General features: G+C 42.5%; 2 protein-coding genes across 14 annotated transcripts in view; both read left to right on the top strand.

Moving 5' to 3' along the window:
* LOC139563749 (syntaxin-binding protein 5-like) overlaps positions 1-13,379 on the top strand; it is a 60,265-nt gene extending 46,886 nt beyond the window's left edge. For 2 of the 11 annotated variants that reach the window (XM_071382659.1, XM_071382660.1), the window contains 10 exons: positions 507-566; positions 689-736; positions 1,931-1,981; positions 2,323-2,448; positions 3,412-3,651; positions 4,034-4,385; positions 4,749-4,914; positions 8,088-8,199; positions 8,448-8,668; positions 8,920-13,379. In XM_071382659.1, the coding sequence (XP_071238760.1) occupies positions 507-566; positions 689-736; positions 1,931-1,981; positions 2,323-2,448; positions 3,412-3,651; positions 4,034-4,385; positions 4,749-4,914; positions 8,088-8,199; positions 8,448-8,668; positions 8,920-8,961 (1,418 nt within the window). In that variant the 3' untranslated portion in view covers positions 8,962-13,379. The remainder of the gene's footprint in view (positions 1-506; positions 567-688; positions 737-1,930; positions 1,982-2,322; positions 2,449-3,411; positions 3,652-4,033; positions 4,386-4,748; positions 4,915-8,087; positions 8,200-8,447; positions 8,669-8,919) is intronic. The other 9 variants (XM_071382663.1, XM_071382664.1, XM_071382666.1 and 6 more) reach the window with 6 other exon arrangements.
* Positions 13,380-15,343: 1,964 nt separating this feature from the next.
* LOC139563863 (SAM and SH3 domain-containing protein 1-like) overlaps positions 15,344-19,607 on the top strand; it is a 107,249-nt gene continuing 102,985 nt past the window's right edge. For 2 of the 3 annotated variants that reach the window (XM_071382822.1, XM_071382820.1), the window contains exon 1: positions 15,344-16,647. In XM_071382822.1, coding sequence (XP_071238923.1) covers positions 16,111-16,647 — 537 coding nt within the window. In that variant the 5' untranslated portion in view covers positions 15,344-16,110. The remainder of the gene's footprint in view (positions 16,648-19,607) is intronic. The other variant, XM_071382823.1, reaches the window with a different exon arrangement.

Raw genomic sequence — 19,607 nt, 5'->3', positions numbered from 1 at the left:
TCCAGACCTTAATCCCATAGAAAATCTGTGGAGGGAGCTGAAGGTTCGAGTTGCCAAACGTCAGCCTTGATACCTTAATGACTTGAAGAAGATCTGCAAAGAGGAGTGGGACAAAATCCCTCCTGAGATGTGTGCAAACCTGGTGGCCAACTACAAGAAACATCTGACCTCTGTGATTGCCAACAAGGGTTTTGCCACCAAGTACTAAGTCATGTTTTGCAGAGGGGTCAAATACTTATTTCCCTCATTAAAATGCAAATCAATTTATAACATTTGTGACATGCGTTTTTCTGGATTTTTTTGTTGTTATTCTGTCTCTCACTGTTCAAATAAACCTACCATTAAAATTACAGACTGATAATTTCTTTGTCAGTGGGCAAACGTACAAAATCAGCAGGGGATCAAATACTTTTTTCCCTCACTGTACATGTTTATCCATTTAGCTGCTTTTCAGTATCAAGGAGTGTTGAATGAGTGTATGTCCACTGAAGTGTTGTTGTCACCAGGCTCTATGACACCCACCAATTCAGACGATGAACACAAACAGAAAAGGTTTATAGAAATGGGTACTGTATTACATTGATAAATCAACAACATCTACAGAGCTTCATTCTTCCCAAACTTTCTGGCTGTCGGAAATGCAATGCAATTTTACATTTGCCTTTGTCTTTTTAAAACACATTTGCAGTGAAGTCCAAAAGCAGGCGCTTTTCCAAGACGGTTGCCAATGACTTTGGTAGTGTATGATCCTAGTGTTATAAACTCTACTGCTTTCTCTCTCTCACCGACTTCACTGGGCTTCTAACCAAGGCTATGCCCTAATCCAACATGGCCGACCTCACTGGGCTTCTAACCAAGGCTATGCCCTAATCCAAGATGGCCGACCTCACTGGGTTTCTAAACAAGAGGTTGTGCCCCAATCCAACATGGCCGCCTATGCATCATGTGCTAATGAAGGGGATGGAGAAGAAACGTACTCAATCTGTGGGTTGTTTTTGTCAATCACAAGGTTGCTGATGTCTATTAAAGTGATCCTCTGCACTTTGTCAAATGCATGATTGATAGAGGGGTATCCACTTGTATCTCTATGGACCAAATGTATTATGCTTTTTTGCACTAAAGTAAAATCACTGTTGAACCTGTTCTCTCTAGAGGTAATCAAATGTCAAATAAAGATCACTAAAAACTTTATTTAAAAAAAAATCACTCATCTAAAAGTGGTGCATGTTTTCACTGGTTCAAATGTATAGTAACTCTGACCATTCGTCTCTTAACTAACAAATTTCTAACAAAACTTCTAACAAATTGAGGTATTGGGAATGTTCATCAGTAGAATAACGCAAGATTCGGTTTGACCAACTAAAAAAAACATATTTTTATTACAGGGCTTTGATACTTGATTAGTCACTTTAATGATTTTCCCTCCCACTCCTCCCCAGTCATTTTTTGAAAAAATAACCAATAATCAATCTCTTTTTCTTGTCTACCTCTTGCTTTGTGCGTGGTGCGTACGTGATGCACTCAATGACCGGCTGCCTTTGAGTCGCAATGCTAATTCTACATTCTAATGCTAATTCTACATTCTAATGCTAATTCTACAGTCTAATGCTAATTCTACAGTCTAATTCTACATTCTAATTCTACAGCCAATTTCTACATTCTAATGCTAATTCTACATTCTAATGTTAATTCTACATTCTAATTCTACATTCCAATTCTACAGTCTAATTCTACATTCTAATTTTACAGTCTCCTCAAACTTTTTGCCAATGAATGACGGATGACACAAATTGCTGAAAGTGATCAAAACAAGTAGCATTTTAATGGAGATCATTGTATTTGACATTCATTTTGCTTGATTCCAAAGTATTAATTTGTAAAGAGGGCATGTTTTATTTAATTTATTTATTTGTATTTATTTTCCTTGCAGCCAAGATGTCAAAGAAAATTAGCTCACCTACAGAGCAAAAGACAGGCCTGGGTAAGCCCTTATAACTTTGTGTTGATTACATTCCATAGTAGCCCTTTTACCTTTCAGGTGCTGTTCTATTCCCACATCCTAATTAAACCAAACTTTCCTTACAGTTTCAATGCTTGTTTGTGAGAGTGTAGCCCGAGCCTGGTGGAACCAGCCTAATAGCTACGTTCTCCATTGTGCATCAGAATTGTGTGCTATCTCACGATCAGGCTGGTACCACCAGGCTAATTGTAGCCTAACCTGTAAGAAAGACGTGTCACTGAATGTGTGAAATTCAAATTCTGTTATCTTGTAAACTGAGACACATGTACTCTCTGTTTGGCCTCGTCCCTCTCTATGAGCAGAGGAGAGGGTGCGACAGCAGCACAGCAACACTCTCCCATATAAGAGGTGCTTTTGTTGTATGAAGGAGGGCAAGGAGTCCAGGAGCCTTCTCTACGTTCATAGGACTCTCTCGGTCCCTGACGTCAGTGAGTGGAGCAGTCATGTAGTCTGTGTCTGAAATGGCACCCTATTCCCTATATAGTGTTCTACAATTGACCAGGGCCCACATTGGGCTCTGCTCAAACGTAGTACACTATATAGGGAATAGGTTGCCATTTGAAATGGGCTGGAGTGGGATAACTGGTTATGGTACTAACCTCCACCACTGCTGCAGGGGCCTCCTGTTCCCTGGTTTGAACTTTGACCTTTGACTTTTGACACTAACTCCCTGACTGACTGACAGACCTGTTGGCTCCAGCCTCTGCACCTCTCTGTTTCAGAGGGGTTGGGTTAAATCCGGAAGACACATTTCAGTTGAATGCATTCAGTTGTACAACTGTCTAGATATCTCCCTTTCCCTTGTTTTGTTTGCCATGCTATTCAAACTACTAAACATGTGGTGAAGTATTGCCCCCTCCTGTCTCCTTAAGTTACATACTGCATAAGGAAGGTATGGCTTTTTCTAGATGTTTCACATTGAGAACACACCTTCATCTTTGGCCAAATGCCCATGGTCCTACTGTAGGTGAATTAGGTGCTGAACTTATTTGTCGTTTTGAAAACTAAATTAACACCAGATCTCATGTGATCTCTCAATGATGAAACACCATGTGGTTGTTCTGGAATTTCCTTTATTTGGTGCTACTGTAGTTCTTAAGATGTGTGTTTCGTGTGCTGCTCCTTGTGTGCATTGTGAATAAATGTGATGTTTTTTTTCTCTAGCTTGGATATACCTCTGCATAACTAACTTGCTCATGAGACAATGCAGGACTTCTCCTGAATTTCAGAGCGTCTACATGAAAGTACACAGGTCTAACATTGCGTTGGGTTATTAAACACTCCTATTTTCCTTTCCTATTCCAACTATATCAAAGCATCCACTTTCATATTATCCCTCACTTCTCCTCTCTCTCTATTTGTCCTCTCTCTATACCATCCTCACCATCCAGATGCCAAAGACAGTTTGTTCAGCCGCTCGAGGAGCTCCAGTGTGACCAGTATAGAGCGGGAGTCCCGCGAAGCGATCTCCTCCTTCCACTTCAGTGAGAGTTTCCCCAGGAAGACAGACAGCAGCCCCAGCCCCAGCCTGTGGTTGGGGACTACCCAGGGCACTGTCCTGGTCCTCTCCCTCAGCCTGCCACCTACAGGGGACCAGAGGCTGCAGCAACCTGTCGGAGTCTCTTCCTGTGGTAAGTGTGATTGCTGATAAGAGTTAGGTTTGCGTTCCAAATTGAACCCTAATCCCTATGTAGTGTACTACTTCTACCGTCTCTGTGACAGCAGAAGCATTACCACCACCTTGACTGTGGTGGCTGAATCTGGATGGAACTGGAAGGAATAGTTTGCGGCGACACATACTCTCACAAATGTTCCAAACATGTATTAGTTTCTTTGCATTAAAGCAGTGGTTCCCAAACTGTGGTTCGGGTAGCACTAGTCGTCTGCATGTTTACTGAAGGTTGTCAACAAACCTATATATTATTAATGAGAGAGAGAGACCCAGTATAAGGCCTTATAAATGTGTTTGTAATGAAGCAAGCGGTTTAACATGTCTCTTTCTATGTCCTCCAGGTACTCTGGTTAGACTAAAAGGAGGTATCCTGACTATGGCCTTCCTGGACTCCCTTGGGGCAGTCCTACACCCTTCCTACGAGCCATGGTCCGAGCCCAACGCTCCAGACGAGGAGAAGACGAGGAGGCGCAGGCCGGCCTCCCCACCCCCCACCCAGGAGGGTCAGGACAGCCAGTACGCTGTGGTGTGTTCAGAGAAACAGGCCAAGGTGGTGGGACTGCCCTCCCAGTCCTGCTTCTTCAAACACAACATCACAGAGAGCTCCTTTGTGCTGAGAGCTGATGTGGTGCAGATGGCCGCTGGACTCTGCCTCGCCTGCTTCTGTGCTAATGGACACATCATGACTCTGAGGTACTCTGAAAGGCCCAGTCTGTGGTACTGTAGTTACTCTGAGATACTCTGAAAGGCCCAGTCTGTGGTACTGTAGTTACTCTGAGATACTCTGAAAGGCCCAGTCTATGGTACAGTAGTTACTCTGAAAGGCCCAGTCTATGGTACTGTAGTTACTCTGAAAGGCCCAGTCTATGGTACTGTAGTTACTCTGAAAGGCCCAGTCAGTGGTACTGTAGTTACTCTGAAAGGCCCAGTCTATGGTACTGTAGTTACTCTGAAAGGCCCAGTCTATGGTACTGTAGTTACACACAGACCTCTATGGTATACAACACAGTGCCTACTTCATTCATACTGTTTGTGTCTCTCTCTCCCCTCTCCCAGTCTACCCAGTCTCAGACCACTCCTGGATGTGAACTACCTTCCCCTGACAGACATGAGGATAGCCCGGACCTTCTGCTTCTCCAACCTGGGCCAGGCTCTGTACCTCACCTCCCCCACTGAGATACAGAGGATCACATACAGCCAGGAGACCTGCGACAATCTACAGGTGTGTGTGCGTCTCTGTGTGTGTGTGTTAAAGCTGGGCGGTATACTGTATTTTACTATATACTGCTTCGTTTTTTTTACTTTAACTTCTATAACGGTATTTCAATGTCTGGTTTGTTATATGTGATGCGCCACTCCGCCACGTGTAACATCTATTTTTATAGTTTACTCTGTTTGCTACTTGCTAGTCATTTTTCTCCCTCCGCCTCCGGAGTCACGACCACTTGCTGTTCACTCTGTCTGCGTGGTCAGAAACAACAAGATGTTGGTGACAACGATGCCACTTTGCTTCTTAATATAAATCCACAAGCGTTCTATAGTTACAATATTAGTTTGTGTATCTTACTGTCAGCAAACAGCTACTGTGTCTTAGCAAGTTGTGGCTAAAATAAAACGTGTTAATGCTAATCGCTAGTTAGCTGGCTCGCTAGCTAAACCCTCTTAGTCCTCACTCCCCCCATCTGAGATATTTCCTGCAGCCCTCATCCTCCACATACAACACCGATTCTGCCAGTCACATTCTGTTTAAGGTCCCCAAAGCACACACATCCTTGGGTCGCTCGTCTTTTCAGTTCGCTGCAGCTAGCGACTGGAACGAGCTGCAACAAACACTCAAACTGGACAGTTTTATCTCAATCTCTTCATTCAAAGACTCAATCATGGACACTCAAATCAAATCACATTTTATTTGTCACATACACATGGTTAGCAGATGTTAATGCGAGTGTAGCGAAATGGCTGTGCTTCTTGTTCTGACCATGCAGTAATATCTAACAATTTCACAACAACTACCTTATACACACAAGTGTAAAGGAATGAATAAGAATATGCACATATAAATATATGGATGAGCGATGGCTGAACGGCATAGTCAAGATGCAGTAGATGGTATAGAGTACAGTAAATACATATGAGATGAGTACTGTAGGGTATGTAAACATTATATAAAGTGGCATTGTTTAAAGTGGCTAGTTATACATTTATTACATCCAATTTTGAATTATTAAAGTGGCTAGAGATTTGAGTCAGTATGTTGGCAGCAGCCACTCAATGTTAGTGATGGCTGGTTAACAGTCTGATGGCCTTGAGATAGAAGCTGTTTTTCAGTCTCTCGGTCCCAGCTTTGATGCACCTGTACTGACCTTGCCTTCTGGATGATAGTGGGGTGAACAGGCAGTGGCTCGGGTGGTTGTTGTCCTAAATGATCTTTATGGCCTTCCTGTGACATCGGGTGGTGTAGGTGTCCTGGAGGGTAGGTAGTTTGCCCGCGGTGATGCGTTGTGCAGACCTCACTACCCTCTGGAGATCCTTACGGTTGTGGGCGGAGCAGTTGCCGTACCAGGCGGTGATACAGCCCGACAGGATGCTCTCGATTGTGCATCTGTAAAAGTTTGAGTGTTTTTAGTGACAAGCCGAGTTTCTTCAGCCTCCTGAGATTGAAGAGGCGCTGCTGCGCCTTCTTCACAACGCTGTCTGTGTGGGTGGACTCTTACTGACAGTTGTGGCTGCTTTGCGTGATTTATTGTTGTCTCTACCTTCTTGCCCTTTGTGCTGTTGTCTGTGCCCAATAACGTTTGTACCATGTTTTGTGCTGCTACCATGTTGTGTTGCTGTCATGTTGTGTTGCTACCATGCTGTGTTGTCATGTGTTGCTGCCTTGCTATGTTGTTGTCTTAGGTCTCTCTTTATGTAGTGTTGTGTTGTCTCGTCGTGATGTGTGTTTTGTGCTATATTTTATACATTTTTATTTTGAATCCCCCGTCCTCGCAGGGATTTCATCTGTGAACATAGAGCTTATGCCAAAAAGCTCCAGTTTTGACTCATCTGTCCAAAGGACATTCCCCAGAAAGATTGTGTCTTGTCAATATGCATTTTAGCAAATTCCAGTCTGGCTTTTTTATGTTTTTTTTTTTTTCTTCAAAAGTGAAGTCCTCCTGTGTCCTCTTCCATGGAGCCCACTTTCACTCAAAAAGCGATGGATGGTGCGATCAGAAACTGACGTACCTTCACCTTGGAGTTCAGCTTGTATCTCTTTGGCAGTAATCCTTGGTTCTTTTTCTACCGTTCACACTCTCCTTCTGTTCAATCTGGGGTCGATGTTCCTCTTGCGGCCGCGCCCAGGGAGGTTGGTTACAGTTCCATGGACCTTAAACTTCTTAATAATATTTGCAACTGTTGTCACAGCAACATCAAGCTGCTTGATGATGGTCTTGTTGCCTTTACCTTTACTATGCTTGTCTATTATTTTCTTTCTGATCTCCTCAGACAAATCTCTTCTTTGCTTTCTCTGGTCCATGTTCAGTGTGATACACACAAAGATACCAAACAGCTCAGTGACTACTTTTCTCCATTTAAATAGGCTGAATGACTGATTACAAGATTGGAGACGTGTGATACTAATTAAATAAACTATTAGTTTGAAATATCACTATAATCCAAGTATTTATTATATTTTCTAAGGGGTACCAACAAATGTTTCCAGGCCATTTTAGAATATCTTTGTAGAATAAGCAATAATTCATCTATTTTCACAGCTTCTTTGCTTTATTCTATGACATACGAAAGGCATGCAAGTATACATGATAAAATAGCTGTTAATTTCATCTCTTTTCAGGAAGGGTACCAACACATTTGAGCACGTCTGTATTTCCATGATTCCAACAGTTTAGCCAAGTGTTTTGATCTTAAGATCATATTTGGTCAAAAAGAAATCGCAATTGAGCCTAGATTTTTTTTGTTTGTCCATAATCATGCTGCCCTATGTAGCACAGTGTGGAAATGATAACAAATGAGTGCAGAAATTGATGAAAATGCAGAAAATGATTTTGGGTTGAAGTTGAATTGAACAGTATAAAAAATAATCAAAATAGAGAAAGACCCATTGAAACCACTTCGAATGTATGTTGCCACCCTAGTCACACTATTCATAAAGCTTATTTAGAACTTGTATTATTAAAAATCATAAAATACAGTCAAATACAGTAATGTGTTACTATAAAAAAAAATAAAAAAAAAATATTGTGATATGATATCTTGGCCATATCGCCCAGCCCGTGTATGTGTGCGTTTGTGCCGTGTGTGTGTGAGAGAGAGAGAGATATCGCATTTTGTGTTTGTGGGTATGATAAATACTGAAGTTATTTTTGACATATACTGCTAAATCTGAATCTTTAGGAGATGATGGGAGAGCTGTTTACACCGTTAGAGACACCTGAAGCTCCTAATAGAGGTTTCTTCAAGGGCCTGTTTGGGGGAGGAGCTCAGTCGCTGGATAGAGAAGACCTGTGTGAGTATCATTCCCACAATACACCTCTCCTTCAGTAGCTATAGAACCGTGTTCTATTTACCTGTGACTGACATTCTAGAGCATTTTGAGGACACATCTGATTTAGTTGGACATAGATAATGCCGTACAATATGCTTGGCATATGATTACTAATGACGCAGTGTTATTGGACACAGCGGTAATGGCGTTGCAGTTATAAAGCCTGTTTTTGTGGCACATCTTGGTTTCTCTCCCTCTGTCCTCTACAGTTGGTGAGACTGCGGCGGGTAAGGCATCTCGTAGCCTGGCGCAGCACATTCCTGGGCCCCAGGGCATGGAGGGTATGAAGGGAGCAGCCTCTGGGGTGGTGGGGGACCTGGCCCGTGCCCGGATAGCCCTGGACGAGAGGGGGCAGAAACTGGGCGAGCTGGAGGACAGAACCGCAGCCATGATGGCCAGCGCTGACTCCTTCTCTAAACACGCTCATGATGTAAGGCCAATGCTCTACCAGGTCATCTGTGAGGTGCAAACCTGGGTTCAACTATTATTAGTTTTCCCCCAAAATACTTTAATTGTTTGATTGAGCCTGCCTAGAGTGGCTGATGGACAGGTTTTGCACTTTAGGCTAAATCGAGCACGGCTCAAGTATTTGAAAGGAAAATGAATACTACCTGAACCCAGGTGTTGTCTATGCGTTCCATACTGTCTCATCCTCTTCTCTCACTTCCTTCCCTTTCTCAGATGATGCTGAAGTACAAAGATAAGAAGTGGTACCAGCTCTGATGGCAGCGAGGGGCGACAGTGGGACGCAGTTGTTTTGTTGCACCACTTCATTATCTACAGGAGATGCAGCTCCTTCTCCTCTTCCTCCTCCTCTTCTCCATCTCTCTGCAGGAGTAAGAGGTGTTGTATAACAGACTGAGAGGCTTTCTTCCTAGCAGCACAATACAACACTGCATTACCTCAGTCACCTGGTTACCACTGAGGATGAGTAGACTGACTGACTGAAGCAGACTGACTGAAGCAGACTGACTGAAGCAGACTGACTGAAGCAGACTGACTGAAGCAGACTGACTGAAGCAGACTGACTGAAGCAGACTGACACAGACGGACAGACTGACTGATAAGGACTGACTGATAAGGACTGACTGATAAGGACTGACTGACAGACGGACTGACACAGACGGACTGACACAGACGGACTGACACAGACGGACTGACACAGACGGACTGACACAGACGGACTGACACAGACGGACTGACACAGACGGACTGACACAGACGGACTGACACAGACGGACTGACACAGACGGACTGACACAGACGGACTGACTGACACTGACTGACTGACTGACTGACTGACTGACTGACTGACTGACTGACTGACACTGACTGACTGACTGACTGACACTGACTGACTGACTGACACTGACTGACTGACTGACACTGACTGACTGACACTTACACTGACTGACTGACTGACACTGACTGACTGACACTTACACTGACTGACTGACACTTACACTGACTGACACTGACTGACTGACACTGACTGACTGACTGACTGACTGACACTGACTGACTGACTGACTGACACTGACTGACACTGACTGACTGACTGACTGACTGACTGACTGACACTGACTGACACTGACTGACTGACTGACACAGACAGGCCGACTCGGACGGATGGAGGAGGAAGAAGAAGAGTTATTCTGGATCTTTGTCATCTGAGGAGATGATGCTCATTCCCTTAGTCCCTCCTCTGGGTTAAGGGGGCTGATCCTGTGTTTCATCAGTCATGCTCTTATCTGTTCAGCTGTTTGGTTCTCCAAGAGGTAAGATAACTACACACAATGAGTACTGTTGGAGGTTACCTGTGAGATTACCTGTGCAGGGGCCAGGTGAGGTGTTGTCTGCTCTTCACAGTGTCAACCAATCACAAAGGACCTCTAAGGGGAGTCTCCTGTGGAGGAAACTCCATGTAAATCGGCCAGTGGAACCATCTCTGCTTCTGAAGTCCTAATATCTATAGCAATGGTTATAATGAATCAACGATTGATTCATCCCCTCTGTGTTGTCTCTGGTTTCTCCATTTTTTTCCCCTTATGTTTGATTTACATCTATATATATATATTGTCATCTTTATTTGCTGTTTTTTGTTTTTCAAGAAAGTCCATCCAAGCACTTAATTAATTAAACATGAGTTTATTGATGAGTCATATTGATGGTGTGATGAATAACTTTTTTCCATATTTTTTACTACTGCTACAGTAGGCCTGGCTATACGCTATTATCACTTATCATTCATACAGTCAGTTTGAACAGTAGGCCTGGCTATACACAATTATCACTTATCATTCATACAGTCAGTTTGAACAGTAGGCCTGGCTATACGCTATTATCACTTATCATTCATACAGTCAGTTTGAACAGTAGGCCTGGCTATACACAATTATCACTTATCATTCATACAGTCAGTTTGAACAGTAGGCCTGGTTATACACTATTATCACTTATCATTCATACAGTCAGTTTGAACAGTAGGCCTGGCTATACACAATTATCACTTATCATTCATACAGTCAGTTTGAACAGTAGGCCTGGCTATACGCTATTATCACTTATCATTCATACAGTCAGTTTGAACAGTAGGCCTGGCTATACACAATTATCACTTATCATTCATACAGTCAGTTTGAACAGTAGGCCTGGCTATACACAATTATCACTTATCATTCATACAGTCAGTTTGAACAGTAGGCCTGGCTATACGCTATTATCACTTATCATTCATACAGTCAGTTTGAACAGTAGGCCTGGCTATACACAATTATCACTTATCATTCATACAGTCAGTTTGAACAGTAGGCCTGGTTATACACTATTATCACTTATCATTCATACAGTCAGTTTGAACAGTAGGCCTGGCTATACACAATTATCACTTATCATTCATACAGTCAGTTTGAACAGTAGGCCTGGCTATACGCTATTATCACTTATCATTCATACAGTCAGTTTGAACAGTAGGCCTGGCTATACACAATTATCACTTATCATTCATACAGTCAGTTTGAACAGTAGGCCTGGCTATACACAATTATCACTTATCATTCATACAGTCAGTTTGAACAGTAGGCCTGGTTATACACTATTATCACTTATCATTCATACAGTCAGTTTGAACAGTAGGCCTGGTTATACACTATTATCACTTATCATTCATACAGTCAGTTTGAACAGTAGGCCTGGTTATACACTATTATCACTTATCATTCATACAGTCAGTTTGCATATCATATTTGTTTTGAAGCAAGAAGTCAAATAGAACACAGTTCCCTTGTTTGTTGTATTGTTTATCATGGCATTTCAGTTGTGTGTTGTCAGTGTATACATTACGGGCTCTTACTACAGTATCCACTAAACTGAACCCACTTGATAGGCATGTGCAGGAAATGTTTAGCCAAAAATAAGTCTACAAACATGGATATAATCAAAACCTGAAGGGTTGTTAGTATGTTGGAAACACTGTGCAGCTTAAATATAGTTCTCTCTTACGAGGTTATAGAGTTATGGTCATAGATGACGTCAGGGACAGTTTTCTATTTTGTTCTCAGCTCTGATTGGCTGAGACATAGCGTTGGGGTTAATGTTCTGGGTTATGATTGGCTCAGAGATAGCGTTGGGAGTTATGTACAACAGACTTAGGTGAAGATAACCCTGGACACTCATCTTGGTTCAGTTTTGCATTGCCCTCACTAATGGTTAGGATTGGGGGAGGGGATTATAGCTGATCCTAGATCTGTACCTAGGGGAAACGTAAAGGCATTCAAATGTTTACCTCCACCTACCAAACAATGTGGTAATATTGCGTTACAGGTTGGGTTACTCTCTTAGTCTTCTCACAATCCTTCCATAGTGATTCTAGTACAATTTTCTCATGGCTTATTCATTTAAAATCGTTTTGAATGTTTAGAGAAAAAAGCATGTCTCTTATAGCAGCACAAGCAAACATATAAAGCTGTCTTTGTATTCGTAGTGTCAGCAGAAGAAGTGACCAAGTGCCATGTAATGTTCAGTAAAACATTAATTGGTCATTCTTTTCTGAATCAACCACTATCTTAACAGACAACTCTCTTCTGCCTTTGCTTATCATGATGCATATATGCTAACCTCTACCTATTTATGTGTGTATCTGTGTTTGTCAACATCCATATATTCAGGAATATGTGTATGGGCACATATATTTATACTTGCAGCCATAGATGCAGTATATTTCAAAAGATGTGTAGAGATTTATTTCTTCCTTAATGTTGTTTTTTCAGTGTGACTATTTGATTTAAAGTAGTTTTTTTCGACGTGCAAGGAGATGCTGCCGTTTGTGTTGAGGTAGAGTAATTTATCTTTTGTTCTTTTTTTTCTCCAAATGATTTTTCATTTGGTAACTGAAGGTTATGTTTTCACTCCAGGTGGCTGCCAACAGCTGTATATAAACAAGTAGTGGGACAAGACAACTGGAGGCAAATCTGATTGTGCTGGTTTTGGCAAAGTGACGCAGGACGTATCCCAAATTACACCTTATTCAAAAGTAGTGCACTACATACTGTAGGGAATAGGGTGCCATTTGGGATCCTTGATTTTAAACTGTCGTCTTGATTGACCAATCTCCGACCGTCTGTCTGGATGTGATGATAACTACATAACTCTATAGGCCTGATCATACTGTGTGGAAAAGCTTCTTGTCACTCCTTTACCCAGAAGACCTAGGAAAATTGGATTTTCAGTTGAGCAGATTTGACCTTACTCATACTATTGACTTGTTAGCTGTTTTTGCACTATTTTTCCTTCCTTGAATCACTTTTGTCAGTTTAAGTTTGTTTATATTTTTTCCTTTTTCTTGTTTATTTCTCTGAAGGACAAAAACATGTCGGACATGTTAACTGTGTGATACACCAGTAATATACTGACTGGCTTCATTTTCAGATTTGTTTTCATTGCCCATTAATGATATTCTATTTATATATTTCAGAAGAAAGTATAACATTTTAATTTCAATATATTGAAAATAAATACTTTTAATGTATAATTTAAGAAGAATAGAATGGTGCATTTTAAGATAAATGTGTCTCCCAAACAATGCTTGTACATAATGCCCATTATTCAAACATGAAAATAAACATTTCTGGTGGTATATTTAATGTGTGCATCTCAGATTCAGCTATATATATATATCACATTTTTGGAGATTGTCTGTTGAATGAGCTCTCAGTATATTTGAATTCACTAGAAGCCATTCAGTCAGGTTGCAACATATACCCCATAATGACAAAGCAAAAACAGGTTTGTAGACATTTTTGTAAATGTATTAAAAGTAAAAAAAAAAAAACTGAAATACCTTATTTACATTAGTATTTAGACCCTTTGCTATGAGACTCAATTGAGCTCCGGTGCATCCTGTTTCCATTGATCATCCTTGAGATGTTTTTACAACTTGATTGGAGTCCACCTGTGGTAAATTCAATTGATTGGACATGATTTGGAAAGGCACACACCTGTCTATATAACGTCCCACAGTTGACAGTGCATGTCAGAGCAAAAACCAAGCCATGAGGTCGAAGGAACCGTCCGTAGAGCCCCCGAGACAAGATTGTGTCGAGGCACAGATCTGGGGAAGGGTACTAAAACATTTCTGCATCGTTGAAGTTCCCCAAGAACACCGTGGCCTCCATCATTCTTAAATGGAAGAAGTTTGGAACCACCAGACTCTTCCTAGAGCTGACCGCCTGGTCAAACAGCAATTTGGGGAGAAGGGCCTTGGTCAGGGGGGTTGCTGAGGACTATTTCTGTCTGTAATAAAGCCCTTTTTGTGGAGAAAAACTCATTCTGGTTGACAGGGCCTGGCTACCCAGTGGGTGGACCTGGCTCCCAAGTGGGTGAGCATTTGGCCTCCCAGACCCACCCATGGCTGCACCCCTGCTCAGCCATGTGAAATCCATAGATTAGGGCCTAATGAATGTATTTCAATTGACTGATTTCCTTCTATGAACTGTAACTCACTAAAATCTTTGGAATTGTTGCATCTTGTGTTTTATTTTTCTGTTCAGTGTGTGTGTATATATATTATATATATATATATATATATATATAGTTGTGCAATGGAAATAAAATCTATGTAAAACAAATTGTGTTTGCGTCTGTTTTTCAAAATGTCCATTCCATGTTTTAAGGGTTGATAAAACACACAATTCATCATCACAGGGGTCCAACAGTCCTCCTGGAGAGTTACTGGTCCAACAGTCCTCTTGGAGAGAGTTACTGGTCCAACTGTCCTCCTGGAGAGAGCTACAGTACTGGTCTAACAGTCCTCTTGGAGAGAGTTACTGGTCCAACTGTCCTCCTGGAGAGAGCTACAGTACTGGTCCAACAGTTCTCCTGGAGAGAGCTACAGTACTGGTCCAACAGTTCTCCTGGAGAGAGCTACAGTACTGGTCCAACAGTCCTCCTGGAGAGAGCTACAGTACTGGTCCAACAGTTCTCCTGGAGAGAGTTACAGTACTGGTCCAACAGTCCTCCTGGAGAGAGCTACAGTACTGGTCCAACAGTTCTCCTGGAGAGAGCTACAGTACTGGTCCAACAGTCCTCCTGGAGAGAGTTACAGTATTGGTCCAACAGTTCTCCTGGAGAGAGCTACAGTACTGGTCCAACAGTTCTCCTGGAGAGAGCTACAGTACTGGTCCAACAGTCCTCCTGGAGAGAGTTACAGTACTGGTCCAACAGTTCTCCTGGAGAGAGCTACAGTACTGGTCCAACAGTCCTCCTGGAGAGAGCTACAGTACTGGTCTAACAGTCCTCCTGGAGAGAGCTACAGTACTGGTCCAACAGTTATCCTGGAGAGAGCTACAGTACTGGTCCAACAGTCCTCCTGGAGAGAGCTACAGTACTGGTCCAACAGTCCTCCTGGAGAGAGCTACAGTACTGGTCCAACAGTTCTCCTGGAGAGAGCTACTGGAATCGATGTACTTCAGTGGCTGACAATTACAGCGTTGATTGTACTGACATGTACTCAATCAGTCAGTTGTGGTATTAGTCGAACAGAGGGCGCCAGAGTACAGATAATGCTAAATTGCCTTTTTTTTTTTTTTTTACAAACGCGAAGCAGAATTCGCTTGGATGGAATGGCACTCTGGACCAACTCTAGACCAGAGAGACAAAGTTCATTCCGGGGAGAGAGAGGGTGCTTTGCACCATGTGCTACAACAAGTGTATTCGGACCTAGGCATACAGATAAGAAGCGGTGAAAAGCGTTTCATCTCGCATTTACCGACACTCTGAAGTTTGCAGTACTGAGTGATGAAAACCACGATATTTGGACGTTGCCGCGCCAGGACTGCCCTTTTCGAAACAGCAGCAATGAAACAAACAAAAGCGGTGAGGAACAAAGAATGTTTGAAATTCAGCTCGTGGACACTTAATGCACAATTCCTTCAGTTTTGTTTATCTCATGTACATGTTGTGTTTCTTTGGTTGGATATCATGCCTTCTCTTTCTCTCACCTGCTTGGATTAATTGATGACCAGACCACACCTATTAGGTTGGATTTTTGGACGCCATGGTCTATTCATAATAAAATATTTGCTTTGTTTGTTATCCAGAATTTTGGGAACACCAATATTGCAGCGTTAAACATGATAACCTTTATTTTATTGTAACAGTAGTAGACTCGGCTCTTTTTAGATTTCGTTTTGTATTCATCAGTTTAATAACCTCTGCATGCGTTTGTAATTTTGGCTTCAATAAGAATGACAGAGGCCGCGGCGGATGTAAAAATGTGTCAAAGATACCGGCGCTCCTGAGGTTTACATTTTGGAGATAACGGAACCATTTCTAACACAGCCTATACATGGAAAGCATTGCTCATCGTATGTCAAAATGATGCGCACCGGCCCCGGCCTTGTCTATGAGTGGCTACAGAATCTTAAACTGCCTCAATACTTGGAGGGGTTTGTGGACAATGGATACGATGATCTCGAAGTTTGTAAACAAATTGGTGACCCCGATCTGGACGCCATAGGGGTCCACGTCCAGCACCACCGACAAAAATTGCTCAACGCAGTGAAGAGGTTGAGAGAGCAGGAGAAGGAAAAATCTCCGGGTCTTTACTTCACCCTCGAGCCCCTGAAACCCTCTTCCTGTAGACCCTCGTTGGGCACCAACATAATGCACATCACAGACTGCGAGAATGACCTCCAGGGGTCAAGGTCATGGACAGAATCCAACCAGGAGGAAGTTGGAATTGGGGCTCACCAAAGATTTCACCAAGAGTCATCATGTCCTAAAAACAACAATTTGAGTTTCACTGATTGTAAAGAGTTGGTGACTTACCCCAAACTGAAACTGAAGCTCTTGATCAGGGATAAACTTGTGAAAGATGGAATCGACCTCAGTGAGCCGCCATACACCCACAAGGTAGGCTCCTATGTCATTATTGATGTTGATAATTAGAATGTTTGTTCATAGACTGTCACATTCAATTACACTCTTCCCTTTGTGTCCACTGTGATGAATAGTATGGCCAATTTCTTTGATGTTGCTGTATAGCAGCAATTGTGCTCTGACACTTTCAGAGTCAGGATGACTACTGCCCGAGGCCTTATGGGCAGTCGGAGGAGTTTAATACACACACATTTAGAAATGTATCTACTCAGAAGTGATTTTGGGTCTATAGGTCTGACCGACACACCTGCTGAAGCAATGCTCTGTTGTGAGAGTTCATTTAATTTATAAGTCCTATGGGACACATTATTGTCCTGGCTGGGTTAATGAGCTCATATCTTTCAGACTTTCTGAGCTAACAGCTATATCATTGTTACTTAACTGTATTTTACTGTTGGTTAATCTGATAGCTTCCATTGTCTGCCACTGTAGCGTTGGAGACATAGTGTGCGTTCCAATTGGCACCTTATTCCCTACATAGTACACTAATATTTACCAGAACCTTATGGGCCCTGGTCAAAAGTAGTGCACTAAATAGGGATTAGTTTCCATTTGATTGCCATTTGGAACTGACACAGAGTATTCAGATACTGTATCTATGTCTACCTCTCATTCCATCCCTCTGCTCAGTTGTTTTACGGAGTATGGCGTCACTTTACTGTTGTGACGCAAAATGCATCGCACATAGAATAAAGGTTTTTATCAGATATTATTCATCCTGATCAGGCAGGTGTTTTACATGGATGATACATTGGAGATAATGTAAGACAATTACTTGAAACAATAGAACACTATGACACGCCAAAGAAACCAGGCCTGATGACATCACATACGGTACAGATGCTCTGTGCACATCCCCTCAGATTAATGCTGTTATTCACGGTCAGAGAGCTAGGCAGGGTCTGCAGTTGCAGACTAGTATTGGCTTTAACCTTCATTGTGGTGTAAAGTATAGGTCTATTTAGTAATTGGAATCAGCACCACATTGCAGCAAAGGCCAACTCCTGTTCTCCAGTATGAGGTTTGGCAGATTTTGGATTTAGGTTGCTGTCTCGTGGTGTGCTAAAATTGGTTCTGTGTCAGTGGATAGTGGTTAGACCTATACCGTATAAACAATGAATGAATTTGTTTTCCTGACTCGGTGAGCCAGATATGGCTGTCAAAAAATGGCTCTGCCTTTCCAGAAAGTCTTATTGGAGCTGAGATGTTACAACAGATGAAGAATACCTGCTTAGGCTGCGTGTTTAGGCTACAGTCTCGGGCTACAGTATCAGGTTGCATGTTTAGGCTACAGTATCGGGCTGCATGTTTGGGCTACACTCTCGGGCTGCATGTTTGGGCTACAGTCTCGGGCTGCGTGTTTGGGTCTGAGTGGACCATTTCAGTTTTTCTGTGATGTGTACGCCGAGGAACTTAAAACGTTCCAACTTCTCCACTGCTGTCCCTTCGATGTGGATAGGGGGGTGCTCCCTCTGCTGTTTCCTGAAGTCCACAATCATCTCCTTTTGTTTTGTTGATGTTGAGTGAGAGGTTATTTTCCTGGCACCACAATCCCAGGGCCCTTACCACCTCACTGTGGGCAGTCTCGCCATTGTTGGTAATCAGGCCTATTACTGTTGTCATCTGCAAACTTGATGATCAAGTTGGAGGCGTGCATGGCCACGTAGTGGTGGGTGAACAGGGAGTACAGGAGGGGGCTGAGCACGCACCTTTGTGGGGCCCCAGTGTTGAGGGTCAGCGAAGTGGAGATGTTGGTTACTACCTTCACCACCTGGGGGCGGCCTGTCAAAGTCCAGGACCCAATTGCACAGGGTGGGATTGAGACCCAGGGCTTCCAGCTTGATGATGAGTTTGGAGGGTGCTATGGTGTTGAATGCTGAGCTGTAGTCAATGAACAGCGTTCTTCCATAGGTATTCCTTTTCAGATGGCAGTGTGATGGCGATTGCGTCGTCTGTGGACCTGTTGGGGCCGTATGCAAACTGAAGTGGGTCTAGGGTGGCCGGTAAGGTGGAGGTGATATGAGCCTTGACTAGTCTCTCAAAGCACTTCATGATGACAAGTGAGTGCTATGGGGCGGTAGTAATTTAGTTCAGTTACCTTTTCCTTCTTGGGTACAGGAACAATGGTAGCCATCTTGAAGCATTTGGGGACAACAAACTGGGATAGGGAGAGATTGAATACAGTGGTGCCTCCTTCAAAAATTGTGAGCTTACACCGCGGGACTTAGAGGTACCCAGCGTCATTGCTTTATTGCTCCAGACCACCACAAGGGGGAGTTAGAGCACTCAATATACATTTGGGTCCCAAGGTTTTTATATGACCAATCATATCGAGTGGTTCCAATGACGAATTTGACGCAAGCCACCCGTCCCTGGTGACTTTCTTCAGCAAAGATGGCTGACAAAACATTACGGTGGAAGCAAATGTAAGTAATTATAACGTCATAACGAGTCAAGCAAAACATGTACAATTGAGAGGAATATGTTAGTTAATGTAGAGACAAACGATTATGCATATTCTTTTGTCAAAGTTGAATTACAAAAATTGCTATTTAGCAAGTTAGCTAACATTAGCCAGCTAGCTAGCAGGTGTTATGACATGAGTATGACATTGTAATTTGTGTTTATTGTTTTAGGGACTGCTGAGAACCATCAAACCAGGCTGTCGTCTTGGGAAACAGTGGATGTAAAGAATCTAGCTAGCTAAAGCATTTACTGCAAATTGAATGTACAATTGTGTAAGCTTGCCTTGCAATGCAGCTAAAGTAACATAGCTAGCTAACTATTTACTTGCTTATTGTGTAGTGGAGGATAAAAAATAACTGTTTGCCGACGGATGTGTAGCTAGCTACAGTGTGTAGCCGATCTGTGTATGGACCCTAAAATGTTAGGTTCTGAACTAATATACATACCAATCTATGAACCTCAGCTAT

The sequence above is a fragment of the Salvelinus alpinus genome, chromosome 34 (genome assembly GCF_045679555.1).
Source record: "Salvelinus alpinus chromosome 34, SLU_Salpinus.1, whole genome shotgun sequence".
Lineage (NCBI taxonomy): Eukaryota > Metazoa > Chordata > Actinopteri > Salmoniformes > Salmonidae > Salvelinus > Salvelinus alpinus.
The sequence above is the reverse complement of the archived record's forward strand: the minus strand, read 5'-3'. Positions and strand labels throughout refer to the sequence as shown.